Consider the following 21098-nt stretch of genomic DNA (forward strand, 5'->3'; position numbering starts at 1 on the left):
TATGTGGATTTCAGTAAGACATTTGACAAGGTTTCCCATGGTTGGCTATTGAGCAAAATACAAAGGCATGGGATTGAGAGTGATTTAGCAGTTTGGATCAGAAGTTGGCTAGCTGAAAAGTGGTGGTGATGGGAAATGTGCATCCTGGAGTTCAGTTACTAGTAGTGTACCACAAGGAGCTGTTTTGGGGCCACTGCAGCTTGTCGTTTTTGTAAAAGACCTAGATCAGGGCGTAGAAGGATGGATTAGTAAATTTCTGGATTACACTAAGATCGGTGGTGTTGTGGATAGTACTGAAGAATGGTGTAACAGAAGGACATAGATAAGCTGCAGCAGTTGAAAATGGAATTTCATGTGGAAAAGTGTGAGGTTATTCACTTTGGAAAGATCAGCAGAAATAGAGAGTACTGGGTTAATGGTAAGATATTTGGTCGTGTAGATGAGCAGAGTTCTCGGTGCCCATGTACATAGATCCCTGAAAGTCGCCAGGTTGATAGGGTTGTTAAGAAGTCATACGTTGTGTTAGCTTTTTATTGGTAGAGGGATTGAGTTTCAGAGCCCCAAGGACATGCTGCAGCTGTATAGAACTCTGTTGCAGTCACACTTGGAATATTGCACACAGTTCTGGTCACAGCATTTTGGAAGGATGTGGAAACTTTGGAAAGGGTTCAGAGGAGACTTACTATGCTCTTGCCTGGTATAGAGGAAAGGTCTTATGAGGAAAGGCTGAGGGACTTGAGGCTGTTTTCGTTAGAGGGAGGAAGGTTGAGAGGTGACTTAATTGAGACATGCAGGATAATCAGAGGGTTAGATAGGTTGGACAGTGAGAGTCTTTTTTCAGATGGTGATGGCTAGCATGAGGGGACATGGCTTTAATTTTGAGGGGTGATAGATATAGATAGGAAGAATGTCAGAGGTAGTTTCTTTACTCAGTATAGGTAATTTCTTCACTCAGTAACAGTATACTGCCTAAAACAGTAGTAGACTCACCAACTTTAAAGCATTAAAATGGTCATTGGATAAACATATGGCTGAAAATGGAATACTGTAGGGTAGACAGGTTGGCGCAAGATCAAGGGCCAAAGGGCCTGTACTGCACTGTGTAATGTTCTGTCATCTGAGGAACATTGTTGAATGCCTTACTGAAGTCCATGTAGATCATGTCCACCACTCTGCCCTCACCAATCCTCTTTGTTACCTCTTCAAAAACTCAAATCAAGTTAGATATGATTTCCCAAAACAAGCCACATTGACTATCCCTAATCAGCCCTTGCCTTTCCAAACACTTGTAAATCCTGTCCCTCAGAAATCCCTCCAACAACTTGCCCACCACCAATGTCAGGCTCACCAGTCTACAGTTCCCTGGCATTTCCTTACCACCTTTCTTAAATAATGGCATACGTTAGCAAATCTCCAGTGTTTTGACATCTCACTTGTGACTAACGATGGTCCAGATATCTCAGCAAGTGCCCAGCAATCACTTTCTTAGTTTCCCACAGAGTTCTAGGGTGCACCTAATCAGAACCTGGGGATTTATCCACAATGTGGTTTAAGACATCCAGCACCACCTCTCTAATATGGAATTTTTCAAGACGTCACCATATTCTGTATCTTCCATGTCCTTTTCCACAGTGAACACTCTTGCAAAATACTAAGTTACTATCTTCCATACCTCCTTCAGTTCCACACATCGCTTTGTCCTTAATGTATTAATAAAATCCGTTTGGATTCTTTTTAACCCTATTTGCCAAAGCTATCCCATGTCCCCTTTTTGCCCTCCTGATTTTCCTCTGAAGTATACTCCTACTGCCTTAATACTCTTCTAAGAATTCTCTTGATCTATCCTGTTTATGCATGATATATGCTTCCTTCTTTTTCTTAATCAAGGCCTAATTTCTCTAGTCATCCAGCATTCCCAACGCCTACCAGCCTTGCCTTTCATCCTAATTGTCTCTGCACTCTAGTTATCTCATTTTTGAAGGCTTCCTATTTTCCAGCTGTACCTTTATCTGTGAACATCTGCATTTGAAAGTTCTTGCCTAATACCATCAAAATTGATCATCCTCCAATTTAGAACTTTAAATTTTAGGTGCTGTCTATCCTTTTCCATCACTGTTTTATAACTAATAGAATTATGGTCGCTGGCCCCAAAGTGCTCCCCCACTGGCACCTCAGTCACATACCCTGCCTTATTCCCCAAGAGTAGGTTAAGTTTTGCATTTTCTACAATAGGTAAATCCACATATTGAGTCAGAAAATTTTCTTGTACACACTTAACCAGTTTCTCTCCATCTAAACCCTTAACATCATGGCAGTCCCAGTCTGTTTGGAAAGCTAAACTCCCCTACCATTACCACTATTATTCTTAAAGATAATTGAAAGCTCCTTACAAATTTGTTTGTCAATTTTCTGATGACTGTGGGGGAGAGGGGTGTGGGTGGTGGTGGTGTTTGGGGGTGGGGGGGGGTGGAGTGGAGAGAGTCTATGGTACAATCCAAATAAGGTGTAACTATCCCCTTCTTATTTCTCAGTTCCACCCAAATAACTTTCCTGGATGTATTTCCAGGAATATCCTTCCTCAGTGTAACTGTAATCCTATCCCTAATCAAAAACGCCACTCCCCCTTCTCTCTTGCCTCCTTTTCTGTCCTTCATGTAGCACTTGTATCCTGGAACCTTAAGCTGCCAGTCCTGTCCATCCCTGAGTCGCTTTTCTGTAATTGCTATGATATCCCAGTCCCATGTTCCTAACCATGCCCTGTGTTCATCTGCCTTCCCTGTTAGGCCTGTTGTATTGAAATAAATGCTGTTTAGTTTATCAGTACTACATCATTCTCTGCTTTGTTCCTGCCTGCCCTGACTGTTCTTGATTTGCACCCTTTCCCAATTGTACCAATCTCAGACTGACTTCTTACCTCCCTCTTTCCCTGGTCCCACTACCTCCAACCTTAATAGTTTAAATCCTCCTGTGCAGCTCTAGAAAATCTCCCTGCCAGTATATTAGTCCCCTTCCAATTCAAGTGCAATAAGCCCTTATATAGGTCAATTCTACCCCAGAAGAGATTTTCATGATCCAAAAATGTGATCCCTTCTCCCCTGCACCAACTCCTCAGCCATCCATTCAATTGCTCTATCCTCCCTATTCCTACCCTCCCTAGCTTGTAGCACTAGGAATAATCCAGAGATTATTACCCTTAGGGCTTACTTTTTAAACTTTGGTCTAATCTCCTGTATTCTCTCTTCAGAAGCTCATTGTTTTCCCTTCCTATATTATTAGTTCCAATATGTACAATAAGCTCCTGCTCGTCCCACTCCCCTTTGAGAATATGCTGCATTCTCCCTGAGATATCCTTGATCCTGGCACCAGGGAGGCAACACACCATTCTGATTTCTCTCCATCAGCCACAGGAATATCTGTCTGTGCCTCTGTCTAGAGAGTTCTCTATCACCACTAATTGCTTGGAACTTGATGTACCCCTTGTTACATTAGACCCAGTCTTGGTAACAGAAACTTGACTGTTTGTGCTGCATTCCCCTGAGAGTCCATCATTCCCTACATTTTCCAAAACAGCACTCTTGTTTGAGATGGATAGCCACAGGATACTCCTGTGCCTGCTTTCCTCTCCTACCTTTCCTGGCAGTAACCCATCTATCTGACTCTATCTCCCTTTCTATAACTGCATCCATCACACCCCCTATCTCCTGTAAATTCCTGATAGCCTCTAACTGCTGCTCCAACCGATGCATGCGACTTGATAGAATTCACAACTAAGCATTCTTCCTGCAGATATTATCATCAGTAACGTGAAAATTCTCCCTAATCTCCCAAATACGACAGGCAGAGCGCATCACTCTACTAAAGGCCGTCTTTGCACCTTAATAATCTACAGAAAGTAGCACAATCTTACTGCTCTTAAAAAAAAAACACTGCTCCAGGCTAATTTAGTACCTACATTTTATATTTTTAAATTTTAATCAAGAGACCGATCTTAATAAACATATAACCAAAAAAAGCCCACTCTCCTCACTCATTTAAAAAAAATGACAGCAAAGTTACACTTAAAAACCATGCACACAAGGTCAGCTGTGAATTTTGCTGTTTTACTTAGATGCACTCTGACGTCCAGAAGTACTTGAACTAAAACAGCAAAGGCAGTGGCTGTGCAGATTTGCTGCTGTGGCAGACAACATAATAGATTTCTCTCTCTCTGACCATGTGGTAGCTGCCTTGTTCTCTTCCTCCTTTTTAAAATGCCATTGTTTTGATCTTTTCCCCCCAAAGTTCCAAAACAATGCAACAGCTTATAAAATAGTAATTACTGCTCCTGGAATTTGAGGAACTCACTTCTAATACCTAAAATACCTCCAAATAGGAGCAGCTCTTACAGCCACGAAGTTTCCCTGTCCTCCATCTTTGATTACCTAGAATCCTTGTGATGAGAGAAAGTACGTTTGGCCTTTCATTAGAACTGGAAGACTTTTATTGGTGAACGCTTTAAACACATGCATTGCTTTGGAAGAATAAAAGATCTGTGTTGGACTGTATTGAATGCTTGGTAATCCCCCATCAGTATATGGCAAATAGTGCAGTCTGTTTACCTGGGGTCTGTGACCCTTCCCTTCTACCACATTTCCAGGTGATGGGAATCTCTTGTCGGATTTTTGGTGCCATTCCTCCCTGCTATTTTGCCTTTACATATTTATGTCTCCCAGACCCTCCTTTTTTCTTTGCATCTCAAGTTGCTTCCTCCCTTTGTCTTATATCATCTCTGTTCAATCATTTATGTCCTCTACTCTGTTGCATAATTCCCCTCTTTGATCTTTTGCCTTTCATTGACTTGGAATTTGCTGGAAGCTGTTCACCTCTAAATTTTTCATTCCTCAAGAAAGATCAATGTCCTGATCATTGGGCCAAATTTGGGGAACCTCGTTCAGCTTTTTCTGCACCATTCATCTCAAAACTTTGATGTTGTAACTTGCTGAAAATTTAAACCAATAATTGTAGTGAGGGCAACAAGAAATCTGGCCACTGAATGACCAGGACCAGAAGTCCATTAGTGTTTTTTTGTTAATGCTGAACAATTTTCCCCATAGAAATGCTGTATAATCATGGTGCAACTGGATCTAATGTTTTACTCTCACCTGTTTCTGAATTGTCTGAAATATGAAATATATCAATGGATCTTTCAACAGTACCAGTTTTCTTTTTCATATTTACCCTTGGAACTAGAGGTGAACAGTTATTTGACTGCAGCTGTCAGGGTGCAAAATGGATGCTGTCTCATTATCTCAAAGGCAGCGTCAACCTGGTGTTGCACTCTTTAATTTAGGATTTATTTAATTTGTTGGAACTGAAAATGGATTCTAAAATAAAAGTACAGTTGTAAAAACCTAGAAGCACTACAGTAGTTTAGCAGCAGCTACTCTGAAAGAGGTTCGCATGACCATTTAAAGCTTTATTTTAGTGTTTACCAGTAAGTTAGCAGTATGCCAGTCAGTTCTTTGCAAAGGCATTTGGTACTGCAAGCTGATTTCTAATCTGAAGATTTTCCATTTGTTAGTGTACATTTCCACAGAATACGGCTTCTTTTGAATTTTTGTATTGAAGTATTTAATGGACAGAAGGTTTACTTGAGTTATTCTGGATGACAGTTCAGAGCTGTGTTAATTTAGAAAATATGTATTTGTTCTCCATTTGCTGCCTTCCAAACAGGAGATAGTATGCATTATTACTAAAAGTTTGGCAATGAGCTGATTTTAAAGGAGGTTGAAGAGTGGGCTTTGAATTTGGTTCACAGCTGATAAAGATACTCCATTGGTGGAAAGGGGAATAGGAGAAATGCAGAGCTTTTTAAAATCTGATTGAAGATTTGTAGCTCGGGTATCCGTTGTTGTGGTTCTGCTCGCCGAGCTGGAAGTTTTTGCTGCAAACGTTCGTATCAAAATCTGAAGACTGCTTTAAAGCAACTTTAAAACAAACACTATAGGATTGGATGAGTAGAGGCAACTCATCAAGGTAAAGTGCGGTGATAAATCATTCATAATAACACCTAGTACAAGGCATATTAAATGTCTAGTGTTTGAGATGCATGGTTCAATTTGGACTTCAGTTCCAGCAAAAAATATCTCACTAGTTGTCAAGAAATTTAATGCAGAAAATGCAAGATCTTGGCGAATTCTTGTCAACATTGAAGCTGGAAGGCCAGACCAAGAAGGATTTGAACAGGAGGATGAGAATTTTTAAAATCAGGATGTTGTCCTTTGTAAATTGCAAAATGAGCCTCAGTGCACGTTAGAATACGGGCAACAGAGTTATGGATGGCTGCAATTTATTGACTAGTTTCCTGGCTTCCATCCTCTAGGAAAGCATTGGGACAGTAGAGTCTGGAGGAAACAAATTGAGGGTTTCAGCAACAACTAAGAATCAACCAGCAATGGAAGTAGAAGGCCTTTGTCATGGAGGGCATAGCATTTTCATACAAGGTCAAGAAGGATCATCTGGTTCAGCTCTGATTAGAAACTAGCACATACTGAAAAATTATCCAGTAAAATTGTAGCTTTACATTGTTCAGCCAAGATTTTTTTTTGTGCATTTGGTTACTCAAATGAAAATCTGCCATTAATTTCTGATTCACCACAGGTTGCCAAGTTAATTAACCTATTTTGTTTTCCTCCACATCTGCCACAGGCATCAGATTTGGACGGTGAAATTGATTTATCTACTTGCTATAATGTAACTGAATATCAGGTCCAGCGCAACTATGGCTTCCAAATCCATGTAAGTTCATGAGTTTAAAATGGCACTGAAAATTCCCTCTGACTTGACATGTCTTCCTTCTGCAACCTCTGCGAAATTACTTATGACTTTCACTAATTTCCAATTGCGTCTGTAATGTACTTGCACTGTAATTTGCTTTTCGGTATATGATAGAATTAAAAAATGATACAACAGAGAAGTAAATAATTGTACTTATTGCAACTGTGCTTTGAAAGAGCAATCCAACTAGCCCATCTCTTGTCCTACCCTATCGGCTTGCAAACCTTTCTCCTTTAGATATTTATCCTGCGTTTATCTGAAACAAGCACAGAAAATGCTGGAGAAACTCAGTGGTTGTGGCAGTATCTGTGGAGAGAGAAATAGTTAAGAGTTAGAGTCCATTATGACTCTTCAGAAGCAGTTAACGTTGAATCCAGCGTGACTCTTCAAAGAAATTGACTTCTGAAAGGGACTCATATTGGACTTAAAATCTATAACACTCTTTCTCTGTCTACAGATGCTGCCACACCTGCTAAGCATTTTGTATTTGTCTAACAAATTCCCATTTTAAAAGCTATTATTGAATTTTGTCATTCAGTTTTGTTTTATTGTCAGTAGGCATAAGCAGCCGTGTGTTGAGACTGAACTAAAATTCCTTTTAACCTTCCACCCACCAATTTGCTGCTATTTGATTTAATCTTCTCTTGGAATAATATATCTCATTTCCTCAGATCAATCTACTGTTATGCTGTGAGTAATGACAGTGTAAGACTAGCTTCTTGTGTGATGTGATACTAAAGCCGCATAAGCCATTCTCATACTTGGTATTTGAATTAACAGAGTTCGCTGATCTCACCTTCATATAAAGTGAAATAGAAATTTCTGTGTTGTATAGTCTGATTCATTCCAACTTGTCTGTGCTGGTGTTTAGTCCATAGAGTCTCTGTGTTTGGAATGTGGATATTCCTTCAAGCTTCCAGTTAAGGGCAGCTAGATAGTTACAGTCGGGAGAAAGAAACAGCAGGATTTACCAATAGAATGAGATGGATCAAAATCGGAGGACGTTTCATGCAAAGTAAAACATTGGAAAAGGATGATTCGACTTGTCTATTTGTGCTGTAAACACTGTATAATTCGATGTAATCTGCTTCCACCACCCATTCAGGTGGTGCATTCCTAACCATCACAATTCACTATAAATTAGATTAGATTAGATTAGATTAGATTACTTACAGTGTGGAAACAGGCCCTTCGGCCCAACAAGTCCATGCCAAACGCAACCCACCCATTCTCCTACATTTACCCCTTTACCTAACACTACGGGCAATTTAGCGTGGCCAATTCACCTGACCTGCACATTTTTGGACTGTGGGAGGAAACCAGAGCACCTGGAGGAAACCTTCTAGCTTTTGCTTCTACCAACAATCTTAAACGCTCACTCTAGTTACTGACCATTCCGTGATTGGCAAAAACTTTTCCTATTTATTCCATAATTTTGAGCATCTATTAAATATCCTTGTCCTTCTCTTCTAAGAAGAGTAGCCTCAGCTTCCCTTGACTCTTAATATATTAAGTCCATTTCTAGTAAATTTTTGCCAGTCCTTTTGATGATGTTGACATCCTTTTTAAAGTATAATGCCAGATTTGGACACACTATTCCAGCTGAAACTGTGGTTTTTATTTTAAGACTTCGTGCAAATTCTGTGCTTTTGTACTCTGTCAATGAGACTTATGGAGTCCTACAGCCCAAGCTAGTCGACGCTAGCCGAAAGGTCCGTCAAAGCTTAACCCCATTTTTCTGCATTTGACCCATATACTTCTAAACCTTTTCTATCCATATATTTGTCCAAATGCCTTTTAAGTGTTGTTAATGCACCTGCCTCGACCATCACTGCTGGCAACTCATTCCATATGTGTACCAAGAGTCGCCCCTCTGGTTCCCTTTTATTCTTTCCCCTCTCACCTTAAACTGATGCCCTCCAGCCCTTGATTCCCCAACTCTGGGAAAACTACTTAGTACATTCACCCTATCCATACCTCTGATTATCTTATACATTTCTTTAAGACCCCCCTTAGTCTCCTCTGCTCTGAAGAAAATAGTCCTAGCTTGTCCGACCTCTCCCTTTCACTCAGACCCTTGTGTCCTGGCAACAGCGTTGTAAATTTCTGCATTTTTTTTTCCAGTTTAATAACACCCTTCCTATAGCAAAGTGATCAAAACTGAACACAGTACTCCAAGTGCAGCTTCACCAATATCTTGTCCAACTGCAACATAACTTTTTATCTTCTGTGCTCAGTGCCCTGACTGATGAAGGCCAGTGTGCCAAAAGCTGCCTTCAAACAGTGTCTACCTGTGACTCCACTTTCAGAGAACCGTGCACCTGAACTTCATGGTGTCTCTGTTTCACAACACTCTTTAAGGCCCTACCATTCACCATGAAACTCCTACCTTGATTTGACTTTCCAAAATGCAAGACCTCTCACTTTTCTCCATGAAACTCCATTTGCCATTTCTCAGCCGAAATGGTGGTCAGGTCCCAATTCTGATTGATGTGCATGATTGACATGAGGCTGTTGGTGGGCTTAAAATGTAACCAAACAACTGGGACAAATTCACAGAGATCCAAGGCCAGTCTTTTCAATAGCCTGCTACAACATTTGGTCCTCTCTATAGCTTCTTTTGATCTTCCTACAGAGGTTACAGGTGAAATTTCATGTCAATCCCCATAACGAGGTGAGCACCATCTCAGTCACTTTGTACCAATGTAGAAATCCATTGAAAATATTAATTTGTATCAGGGCACACCACTGATTAAAATACTGAAGCATTACTCCAGTTTTCCCACCCCTATCAGAGCTGAGTAAGATGCATGCACCGTCATTTGTAATGACATGAATACTTATACAAATCAGGTTTCTGCTCTGGATTAAATAGCACTCACTTTTAACTTTCTCACTGGAAATTATGAGTGGCCTCTTGCCTTTCTATTCCTCAGATAATAGAACAGTGGTCACTCTGTCAAGAATGCATGACTTAAAATACAATTTGTGAATCAGGTTTACTTAACAATTCCTTTATATCAATAAATGAGGAATAAAGCAGGTGAAACGTAGCAGTTCTAGTAGCATCAGTGGAGAGAGAAACAGAGTTAACATTTCAAGGTGCATATGACTCTCGGGGTTGAGTCGTGATCTTTGAACTCTGTTTTGTGGAAGAGTCATATCTGACTTGAAATGTTAACTGCTTCTGCCTTCACAAATGCGGGCATACCTGCTTAATTTATCCAACACTTCGCAAATGATGTAGATCTGAATCAAAGCAATATTTTCCTTTTTTTTAAGGAATCGAATTGGTTCCTCAAGATTGCAACATTTTCATTCTTAAATGTATTGCTGTAATGTAAGCCTCTGTCTCCATTTTACAAGTAATAAACCTGAAACTTCACTAACATTCCAAATGACACCACCTTGGTTCAGCATCTGTAATAAAATATTTTCTGTAAAAGACTAAACTCTTCAAGGAGTTTAGTTTATATTAGATCACTTACAATGTGGAAACAGGCCCTTTGGCCCAACAAGTCCATACCGACCCGCCGAAGCACAATCCACCCAGACCCATTCCCTTACATTTACCCCTTCACCTAACACTGCGGGCAATTTAGCATGGCCAATTCACCTAACCTGCACACCTTTGGATTGTGGGAGGAAACAGGAGCACCTGGAGGAAACCCATGGGGAGAATGTGCAAACTCCACACAGTCGGACACCTGAGGCGGGAACTGAAACCGGATCTCTGGCGCTGTGAGGCAGCAGTGCTAACCACTGTGCCACCGTGCCGCCCGTGCAGTCTTCGTCTGCATGCCTGTACATGGCTCTAGTGCATTCCTGATGAAGGGCTTAAGCCTGAAATGCCAACTTGCTCGTTCCTTGGATGTTACCTGACCTGCTGTGCTTTTCCACTTTTCAGCTATGGCTACAGTGCACTAAAACAGGTGAACTGCTGAACTGGTCAAAAGCTGCCAAGGTTGTTTTTAACTGGATGTAGAGTTGAGTTAACAAGCACCTCTTTGAAAAACACCAACTGACAATGCCTTACATAGCTTAGATTGTACAAGCTTTGATTATTACTGCTTGTTGGTTAAAAGGTAGTGAGATTTCACTGTGTTGAGCTAGCAGTTAGCTCTGGTTCTGTAAGTTTCTTAAACAGGCTTCCTGCGCTACCTGTGTTTGAAGAGCCACCCATACTGTCTGATAACTTGCAAAATCTAACATATTGCATTCAGTTTCTGTTATGTGTCATACAAGTTACATATTGTTAAATTCCTCAGAATCTTTCACCCTTAAGTATTTGATACCTGACTGGTTTGACTAGATTGATAAAGAAAAGGCTAATGCCTAGTCATTATGGATAATGCAAATGATTATTATCTCATTTTACAGACCCAGGAAGCTTTGTTTACCCTTTCTGCAATGACTGCTGGCATCCGACGCAATTGGATGCAGGCATTGATGAAAAATATCCGACCTTCAACAGCACCAGATGTTGCCAGGTAAGAATGTGCTACATCAAGACTCTATTACAAAATGCTATTACTTGGAATACAGATTCCAAAACAGTTCATTACAGTAAGTTCTACATAATTGAGCTATTTAGGAATATTCTATCTGAAATCAATTATCAATTATAAATTGATTTTATAATTTCCAGATAGATTTGATGTCATTTTAATGTACTGTTATATGTTTTAGGGACTTGGTGCATGTGAGAGATTACATTGTGGAAGCACCATGAACTGAAGTAAACATTTATTACATGTTGGTTATTTTTGTTTAAAATATTTCAGTCTAATGATTTTGTTCTATTAGCTTACCAGAAGAACAATGTGCTGTGATGCTACCAGATACTACTCCACATTATGATAGCAAATCAGATTCCCCATCCTCTGAAGCTTCTTCGGTGGATAAAGAGACAGGGCAGAGAAAAAGCCGAGCACGTGAAAGGAGGAGAGAGGGCAGGTCAAAAACTTTTGACTGGGCAGAATTCAGGCCAACAGCACAAGCAATAGCACAAGAAAGAGCAGCAAAAGCAGATTCATGTGACAGTCATGCGGAGAGATTTGGTGCATCTTCATCAGACATGAATGACTGGGAACGGACTAAACGGCGCGAGGAACGTAGAAAAAGATATGAGGCTGTGACTGGAACAGTAGGCTCGAGTTCAGGTGATACAAATAGGATGGAATTTGAACCATCAAGTTCCTCACCGTTGCTGGATCGGAGACAAAAGATGCACGATGAAATTGAAGAGCACTGGCAGCAGGTAGAACGCACGCCCATAAGGGAAGAACGACGGGTACCTCTGGCAACAGTACTGGCAAGTTCACAAACATCACAGATTGATAAGCTACTGGAAAGCCATACAAAAGAGGTAGGAAAAATATACAATTAGTTCTCATATGAAACTATCAGTGTGATTTAAGTATCAAATCTAAAGTAGATGTATTCAGACACTGTGGACTTTGATTGCCAAGCTTCGGCGACTCACTGGTGCGTTGGAGGAAGAGGAAGTGTGCAAAAGGCCAGAGTCAAAGGAATGAAGGATTTGGTGGGAAAATGATTGTACTGCTGGAGAGGGATGTAGAGCTAGAGATCTGCAAGCTATTAAAGTAATTTCAACAGAAAGAATATTTTAAATTCAGTACAATGGTGGGGGCAAGACCTGTCTCAATACAATGAGAGTGAGTTTGAACCAGGTGAGCAGCCATCCCAGGTTTTCATTAGAAAAGGTTTCACTGGACCAGAAACATCAACTCTGTTTTCTCTCCACAGATGCTGCCAGACTCACTGAGACTCTCCAGCAATTCTTTTCTATTCTAGATTTTCTGGCACTGTCCCACAGTGTTCTAATTTGGTTTCCTGTGTCAGATTTTTGTAAAAATTGTGCCGGAACACAATTGAGTCAAATGTTTCAGACCAGAATCTCTGGGTGTATGAGGGTGGGGCTGGGGGAGGCTGCTGTCATTGGTACAACTCCACCCCACCCTTCATAATCAGCTACTTCATTAAGCTTGTGAGCACATTACCCTTGTATGGCAAAAGATCTATTGTTTTCTTCTTGACCTAGGCATGCTGAGGGTCATGGACACTTGGGAGTGGTGTGGGATCGAACATGTCAGTTCACCCAGAACTCCGTATCTGGAGAATCAAGAAAAGGAGATGAGCTGATTTAGACTGCAGCTGGAAAAGCAGTAGTCATGTGGTGGATGAAGTTATGGAAATGGAAATATCCAGCCTTTTAGATCAAAAGAATGAGAGATTGGAGGCATAATTTGGAGTCAAATAAAACAGATTATGAACAGTCTCATTCAATTTGAGACAGTGAGCGTCATGGAATATAACGGGATGGACTCATTGTAAGATATTTATGGTGGAGATTTATGAAGGAGGTCATAACTTGCAAGGAATGGCAAACAATGTGAATAAAGTGTGTCCACCTTCTTGTCTGCACCAAGTTTGTTTAGAGCTGAATTAAAATGAAATGGATGTAGTTTATTATAATTTACTTGGAAAATAATAATACACCAATTGAGTTGTCCTTGTTTCATTTTACTTTTAAATTCATCTACCCTGTATATGATAATTGCTCTTAATAATTGTGTTACCTAAGACTGCAATTTATATTGTAAAATATAAAACATGTATGGTATTTAGTTGAAGGCAATGATTCTAGCATCAAGATTGTGCTCATTTTCATTGACAGTTCAGTTGAATCCCTGCTTTGTAACATATTGCCAGCTGCTTCTAACCCTAAATTACAAAATTTGTTGAGAGGAATTCTGCAGACAATGATAGTCCTGTTTCATTTCTGCAAGTGAGCTGTCGATTCAGATTGCCACTTGGCAATTAATGTTTCAGCAATTAATATCTAGTTTTCTTTCCTAACCACATAGCTAAAACATGTCACTTGTGCAGAATGACTTGTCAGTCCTGCCCACGTTGTGTTTGTCATGCATCCCAAGTACCTGTGAAATTCATGCAGCATGATGGCTAGCGAGGTAACCAGTTGACAATGCCGAAGGGTTTAAAAAAACGTCTACAGTTAATGGCAGAAGTCAAACACTGAAAAACTTTATTTACAGTAAGAAATCAAGATTTCAACAGCGTTACTTCTTTTCAGCCACAAGGCTTCTATTCTTCCTTATCTAACAATGTAAAAAGTAATATGTAAAGGATTAATATGCTGCAGGGCTGATAGTGAGCATTTATTAAAAAGACATGCAAAATATTTACCATGTACACCTGATTACTACAATAAGAGAAGAAATGCCACTCAATTATCAGGTTTAATTACAAATCAGATTATCAGCAGTGTATGTATTTGTGCAAAAATAAGCTAAACTATAATTGTAGCATTTTAAACAGTTTCAAGACAAAAATCACAAAGCCTTTTCGAATTATTGAATCTTTTGTCTAAACTGAAGTCCTCAAACTGAAATTTAGATTTGAAAATATCTTCTCTGTAATTGAAGTATGGTGTTCCACCTCACCAGTGTGAATTCAGAGAATGGTTGGACTGAATGAACCTTTATTCAGACTTGCACGTGCATCTGAAGAATTAATTCTTTAAAGAACAAATAAAATAATTTTTAACAAATACTCTTTCTTCAAATTAAGTTGTATATGTCAAGTATGTTAATAATGAGACAGCAGTTACCTTTCAACATATTCTCAATGGATCAACTAAAGTAGATAAATCTCGGATAGTCATCTCTCTATAGCGTACTTATTTATGTTTTACATTCACATCTACTGTACATCTGACATTTAAGAAAATGGTTCACGCCTGATGTTCTTGTGCCATGCTTTACAGTGCATTTTGCTTATTTTCAATAAATTTTGCTTTGCTCCTGCTCAGTAAAGATGGTTCAGGTTCTGGCTATTGTTGCAAGCAAGCCACAGACATTGGGAAACCGATGTGCCATCGTTTTGAAAGAAAAAAATACTTTGGTCCTGCTACTGTTTCAGATTTGGAAAAAAAAATGTAAAGTTATCGTCTGATGTGATGCACAGGAGAGTCCATGTTTAAAAACAGTGGATCTGGAATCCAAACTCCTCACCCTGAAAATTGATCATTGAACTAGATAGTGTTGTATCTCGCAGCCCTTTCATCTTTGATAACAGGACTTCAAAAAGGCCTTGTAATGTATTGAGCAATTTTACTGGCTACATTTTAATCAAAGCCAATAATGCTACCAGTATAATACTGCAGATTATACATTTAGGTAATGCTTTTTGTTTCAGCAAATGGGTACAAATGTTTCTTGACTTAATAAATTCACAAGCATTTTCCAATCAGGCAGCATGCCCAAGTGGATAGGTTAGGTATTGCAGGCATCCACTCAAATTTGTAGTTCAGTAGAAAGGTTCACTGTTCTGCACAACACAAATTCATTCACTCCATACATAAAGTTTGAATTGGTTTGTAAGAGTGTAGTTGACTGCTAATTGTAAATGTGAAAGTTGCTGTAGATTTTCCTTTGCAGAGCAGTGAAGGATTAATTGTCAGCTTTATTTATGTATTGGCAATTCTAAAATCAATGGTATTTACTTCAAATTAACAATTAGTTGATTTTTGACTTGAGAATAAAATTCATTGTTTCTAAATGTCCAATGAAAGAAGTTTGAGATTTCTCTTCCAATTTTATTTCTGTAACTAACACTGTTAGTTAAACTCTAACTTAGTGTTATACGTAGCTACTAGTCTCAGACTTCTACTCTCTTCACATAAATCTTTTGCAGTACCAGAATATTACATTCTACGTTGTCTCATAACTTTACTGTTTATATAGTGTCTCATCTGACTTGCAATGGCACATACCATGAAGCATTTTCTCGTACTGTGATAAGTATTAGGCGAAACCAAATGTAATGGCTAACTTACCCAGTCAATTGATTATTAATTTTAGGTTGAAGCATTTAGTTGGAGCTAATGTATATTAGATCGGAATATTTTATTTTGTTGTCGGATATTTATCTCTAGATATTATAAAAATATTTTGTCAAAAATGAGTGGATCTGCCATATTGATTTTCATCAGGTAAGACAGGACTGTGTTGCATTGCGTAGTGTTTCCCTTAACCTTCTATTTCTTGATCCACCTCTTGATAACAACTTTATTGTTAGCAAGTGAAATTAATTTTTTTCTTTTGCTGTTCATTTCATTTTGAACATTATCTCATGACAAATAACCTCAGTCAAATGTGACATTTTGTCTTTTCAGTTTTCTCTCTTTCTCCTTGCACCAATTACCTTAACTTAGGCCAAATACTATCGACATTTAGATTGCTATATATGTGTGACAGAGCATAATTCCTAATTCTACTTCAGTAAAAGGTGATTTATTATTTTTGTAGCTTGAAGAATTGAAAACTCAGTTGGAGCATTGCCAGCAGGAGTTAATAGACGCACAGAAATACAGAACAGAACTCGAAGCTCAGCTGAAGGCTAGCATGGAACGTGAACAACAGATTCGTTCTGGGTATATATCTCAGGTAAGAAGAATAATCCCTGTCCTGTACAGGCATATCTTTCTTTTGACATATAGAGCGCACTACATCCTGTATGAACCCTTTGCATGTTTTGTGAACTGACAACTTACCAGAATTTTTTAATGCATGAACTGCTGCATGAAATTACAAAGAACTGATGAATCATTTGTGCTTTTATTCTATTAATAGCAATTTCTAATGTTTAAAGGAAAAGTAACCCAAGTAATGAAGCATATAGAGGGAATTCTGCTAAGCAATTTTAGTGGCTCTTTTCTACCCACCAATAGATAAAATTTATTTTAACATGTGACCTATGAAACTTTATTGAAATAGATTTAATAGGGCAAGAGGTTACAAAGCATTTACGTTCTAATATGCTACAGTACTATAGTGAATTGTTCAGGGCTGTTCGTGCATTATTGGAATGTGAATTGTTGAAGAAAGATTAGAATAGACATTAATTTTGGCTAAAAACAGAATATTTTGTCCATTATCTGAAAAGTGTCCAGAAATAGAATGATAGGACTAAAGCTTCCATAATCTTGTGACAAATTCAATTCTATGGCTAAATGCCTATATTAGATTTCAAGTGGTGAGTGGAGAAAAAGTCCATCATGGAGCAATTCTGATGGTTGACAATCTTGGAGCATTACTTAATTTTAACCTTTGATAAATTTAATCAAGATTGAAGTTTGAGCAAAATAGATCCTGGGTAGTATCACTGTGGTGGAACTTTAAATTCACAGCTATTGCTCACAAGTTGTTAAGAGGTATTTTATATGAAATAATTCCCAATACACTCCTCCTTCAATTGTTATTATTGTTGCTCCATTACTAGCACATATCCCTACTATTTCAGGGAAAGAGAAAAGTTTGTGCTGTCAACTTTGATCTGTTAATCACCTAGATTGTTTATTCAAAAACAAGAGAATTTATTTTGACATGTAATTTCAATGAATGTAATTTGAAAATTTTATTAGGTTTGACATTGTATTGTCCACACTAAGTACAATGGGTTAGAGTAAATGTTATTGTAGAGAACGTGTTTTGAAAGATCCTGTCTTGCTAACATTGTAACAGACTAGTTTTATGAGAATAACTTAGAGGTTAATCAACCTGTGAGGAAGTGTTATGATATACTTCTAAAGCAGGTGAAACTTGAACCCAGGTATTCTGGTTCAGAGGTGGGGACACTACCACTGCACAAATGCAGAGGGTTTACAATCTGAGAGGTGGATGAAGGAAACTATTTAGGTTGTTATTCTGTTTCCACATGTTCTCTCTGCAGTCTGTAACCAATACTGGAACAGATCAGACCTTGTTCATGATTTGAGCTATCAGGCAGAGTAACAATACAAGGGATTTGTTTTTGCCTAATCTTCAAAAGGCCCAATAAAAAGTTAGAATTCAAAAACATAACTACTTTTTCTACAGAAAGGTTATGTAGATGCAGCTTTTTTCCCACATTTGCCTATTGCAGCAGCTAATTCTGCCATTGGTGGTCAAACAACCATTCTTTTACATATAGCATGCAGATTATTTCTCATGCTGCAGAACTGTTTCAGATTAGAGGGAGGTAAACAGCTGGGTGCAGCATCAGCCACAAGCAGCTACACAAGTAAGAAAACCAGCATCAGCATTGCCAGAAAGGAAGAGATTACAAGTAAGGTTGAGGATTTGTTTCAGCTCGTCCTAACTTTGTTCAGTGAGTGTATGATTGATCCAGTCTTTACCCAGTATGTCACGAGATCACTTACATAGTTTCCTATTGGTCAGCTGAAGGGCAGCATGAATTCATCAGTGCCATTTTGCAGTAGCATCTCCAATTGTTTAACCTACCTTGTCTGAAAAGGGAGATTTCGGATTGCAGGTTTAATATAAATCAAACAACTATGCCATTGATTGGAACACAGATATTCTGATTCAAATTTGTTGTTTAATGCGGAGTGTCTACAATTAAATTCAAGGTAGCGTACCTAAAAATCGCAACTTTTAAGTGCAAAGACACTATGGGAAGCATTTCAGTGGGATTCAGTGTGAAAATTGGAGTTAGGTTGTGTAAGGGCTTAACAGAGAAAAAAATTGTTTAAACATTACACCTGTTCCCCCTCAATTGAAATACAGTACCCACCAATACTTTAAATTGTTTATTTCCTCCATTGATAAATGCAACAACTTTTATCCCTGTATAAAATAGCCTTTTGCTTACAATATCTCCGATTGTGAACCCTGTGACTGTGGAGCCAGGTTTTATTTTAGAATGAGTGGAATGGGGAGGCTGGCCACTTTGAGGTTTGGGGGTTATTTGCTGGATTTTGCTTGTTCTAGGCTACACTGTGACCAGTGCCTTTTTAAGGAGTTTTCCATGCCCCTTTTTGCAGGGTGCAGCTGCATTAAGGTCCATTCAGACTACTCCTTGATGTGCTGGCTGCTTATATAGCTGGCTGCATCTCCAAATGGATTTTGGCAGGTGTGTCTCATTATTCTGCTGGTTATGGGCTACAACCTGCTGCCCAAGAGTTCTGCGGTTTCAACCACTACTTCAAGGGAAGTGAGCTCTACTGAGTTCTGAAATCATAAGCTTCCATAAATTAGCATTGGAGACAGGCACGTTAGAGAACTGTGCAACTCCAAAGTTGCTGGTGCCCTGTGATAAGGTAGGGGTTGGAAGAACTGCTGATGGGCAGCATGGCCCAGTTGAACATTGGCTCCAGTAAGAGCCTGGTGAAGACCTTGGGCAGCAATGCGACATACGAAAAGCCCACAAGTCAAGAGTAAAATGTCTCGCCAAAATAGCACCGGGCAAGTAGTCCAAATAATACTACAATAAATAATGTTATAATGAGTCCCCTGACACCCAATGAGATTTCCAATCAAAACAACTTAGCCTCATTTCACTTTAATGTTGGTAAGCAGGGCAACTTTAAACACAGCCTGTGAGTAGATGATTAATTTTTTTTCTTAAACCTCTGGATTGATTTTCTTAAAAGATAAATAAATATTTGAATAAATGATTCACCAATGTCCTTCAGGGAAGGAAATCTGCCATCCTCACTTGATCTGGCCTACATCTAATTCCAGACCCTCTGCAATGTGGTTGATTCTCAATTGTCTTCTGAAGTCTGGCAAGCCATTCAGTTGTACCAATCGCTACAAAATCTCAAAGAAATAAAACCGAATGGATCACCTGGCACCAGCCTAGGCACTGGAAAAGGCAACAGCGGAAACGGGGAAAGTGAGGATTGCAGATTCTGAAGATCAGAGTCTAGAGAATGGTGCTTGAAAAGCACAGCAGGTGATTAGTCAGATGCTGCCTGACCTGTTGTGCTCTTCCAGCACCACACACTCAAACCTCAGAAACAGCCCTGTCAACCCTGCAAAGTCCTTCTTGTCAACATCTGGGGGCTAGAGCCAAAATTGAGAAAGCTGTCTCTCAGATGAGTCAAGCAGTAGCCTGACATAGTCATACTCACGGATTCCTATCTTCCAGGCAATGTTCCAAACACCACCAACACCATCCCTGGATATATCCTGCCCCACCAGCAGAAGTGGAGGCACAGTGGGAGACAGTTTCGAGGGAGTTGCCCCATGAGTCATCAACATAGACTCCAGACTTCATGAAGTCTTGTGGCTTCAGATTAAACATGGGCAAGGAAACCTACTGCTGATTACCACATAGCATCATCCCTCAGCTGATGAATTGATAATCCTCCATGTTGAACAACACTCTGGGGGGAGGGGAAGCACTGAGGATGTCTAGGGCACAAAATTTACTCTGGGTGGGGAATTTCAGTGTCCACCACTAAGACTGGCTTGACAGCAGTACAAACTGAGCTGGCCGGGTCCAAAAGGATGTTACTGCTAGACTGGGTCTGTGGCAAGTGGTCAGGGAACCAATGAGGGAATAGCATACTTGACCTCATCCTTGTCAGCTGCAGGTGCATCTATTCATGACAGTATCAATAAGAACAACCATCACACTCCTGGTGGAGACAAAATCCTGCCTGCAGATTGAGAATAACCTCCATGTTGTGTGGCACTACCACTTGCTAAATTAACAGATATAGCAACTCAAGACTGGGGAACTGAGGTGCTGTAGGCCATCAATAGCAGCAAAGTTTTAGCCCAACTCGATCTGTAACCTCATGGCCCGACATGTCCCACACTCGACCATTACCATCAAGCCAGGGGATCAATCCTGGTTCAATGGAGAGTGCAGGAGGGCATGCCAGGAGCAGCACCAGGCATATTTGAAGATGAAGTGTTGATCTGGTGAAGCGACTTGCATGCCAAACAGCATAAGCAGCAAGTGATAGGCAGAGCTAAGCGATTCCACAACTAACAGATCAGATCTAAGCTCTGAAGCTCTGCCACATCCAGACGTAAATGGTAGTAGACAATTGAACAACTTACTGGAGGAGGAGGCTGCACAAATGCTTAGTCATTGTAATAGAAGCAGGAGTAGGCCATTTGGCTTGTTGAGCCTACTTCGCCATTCATTAAAATCATGGCTCATCTATCCATTGTCTCAGCTCCTCCTACTTGCATTATCTCCATAACACTTAATTCCCCTACAATGTAAAAATCCATCCAACTTGAATATATTTAATGAAGCTGCCTCTACTGCTTTGGGCAGAGAATTCCATTTGATTCAGTACTCTCTGGGAAAAGCAGTTCTTATCTTTGTCCTAAATCTACTCCCCCTAATCTTGAGACCATATCCCCAGTCCTAGTCTCACCCATTAGCGGAAACTATTTGCCTGCTTCTAGCTTATCTATCCATTTCATAATTTT

At 39.5% G+C, this 21098-nt stretch overlaps 1 protein-coding gene across 3 annotated transcripts in view; it reads left to right on the plus strand.

The window, feature by feature from the left end:
• The window catches only part of mprip (myosin phosphatase Rho interacting protein), a 444516-nt gene that overhangs the window by 361423 nt on the left and 61995 nt on the right, over window positions 1–21098 (plus strand). For all 3 annotated transcript variants that reach the window (XM_060844305.1, XM_060844307.1, XM_060844306.1), the window contains exons 12-15: window positions 6688–6777; window positions 11197–11306; window positions 11623–12184; window positions 16170–16307. In XM_060844305.1, the coding sequence (XP_060700288.1) occupies window positions 6688–6777; window positions 11197–11306; window positions 11623–12184; window positions 16170–16307 (900 nt within the window). The remainder of the gene's footprint in view (window positions 1–6687; window positions 6778–11196; window positions 11307–11622; window positions 12185–16169; window positions 16308–21098) is intronic.

Source organism: Hemiscyllium ocellatum, chromosome 25 (genome assembly GCF_020745735.1).
Source record: "Hemiscyllium ocellatum isolate sHemOce1 chromosome 25, sHemOce1.pat.X.cur, whole genome shotgun sequence".
NCBI lineage: Eukaryota > Metazoa > Chordata > Chondrichthyes > Orectolobiformes > Hemiscylliidae > Hemiscyllium > Hemiscyllium ocellatum.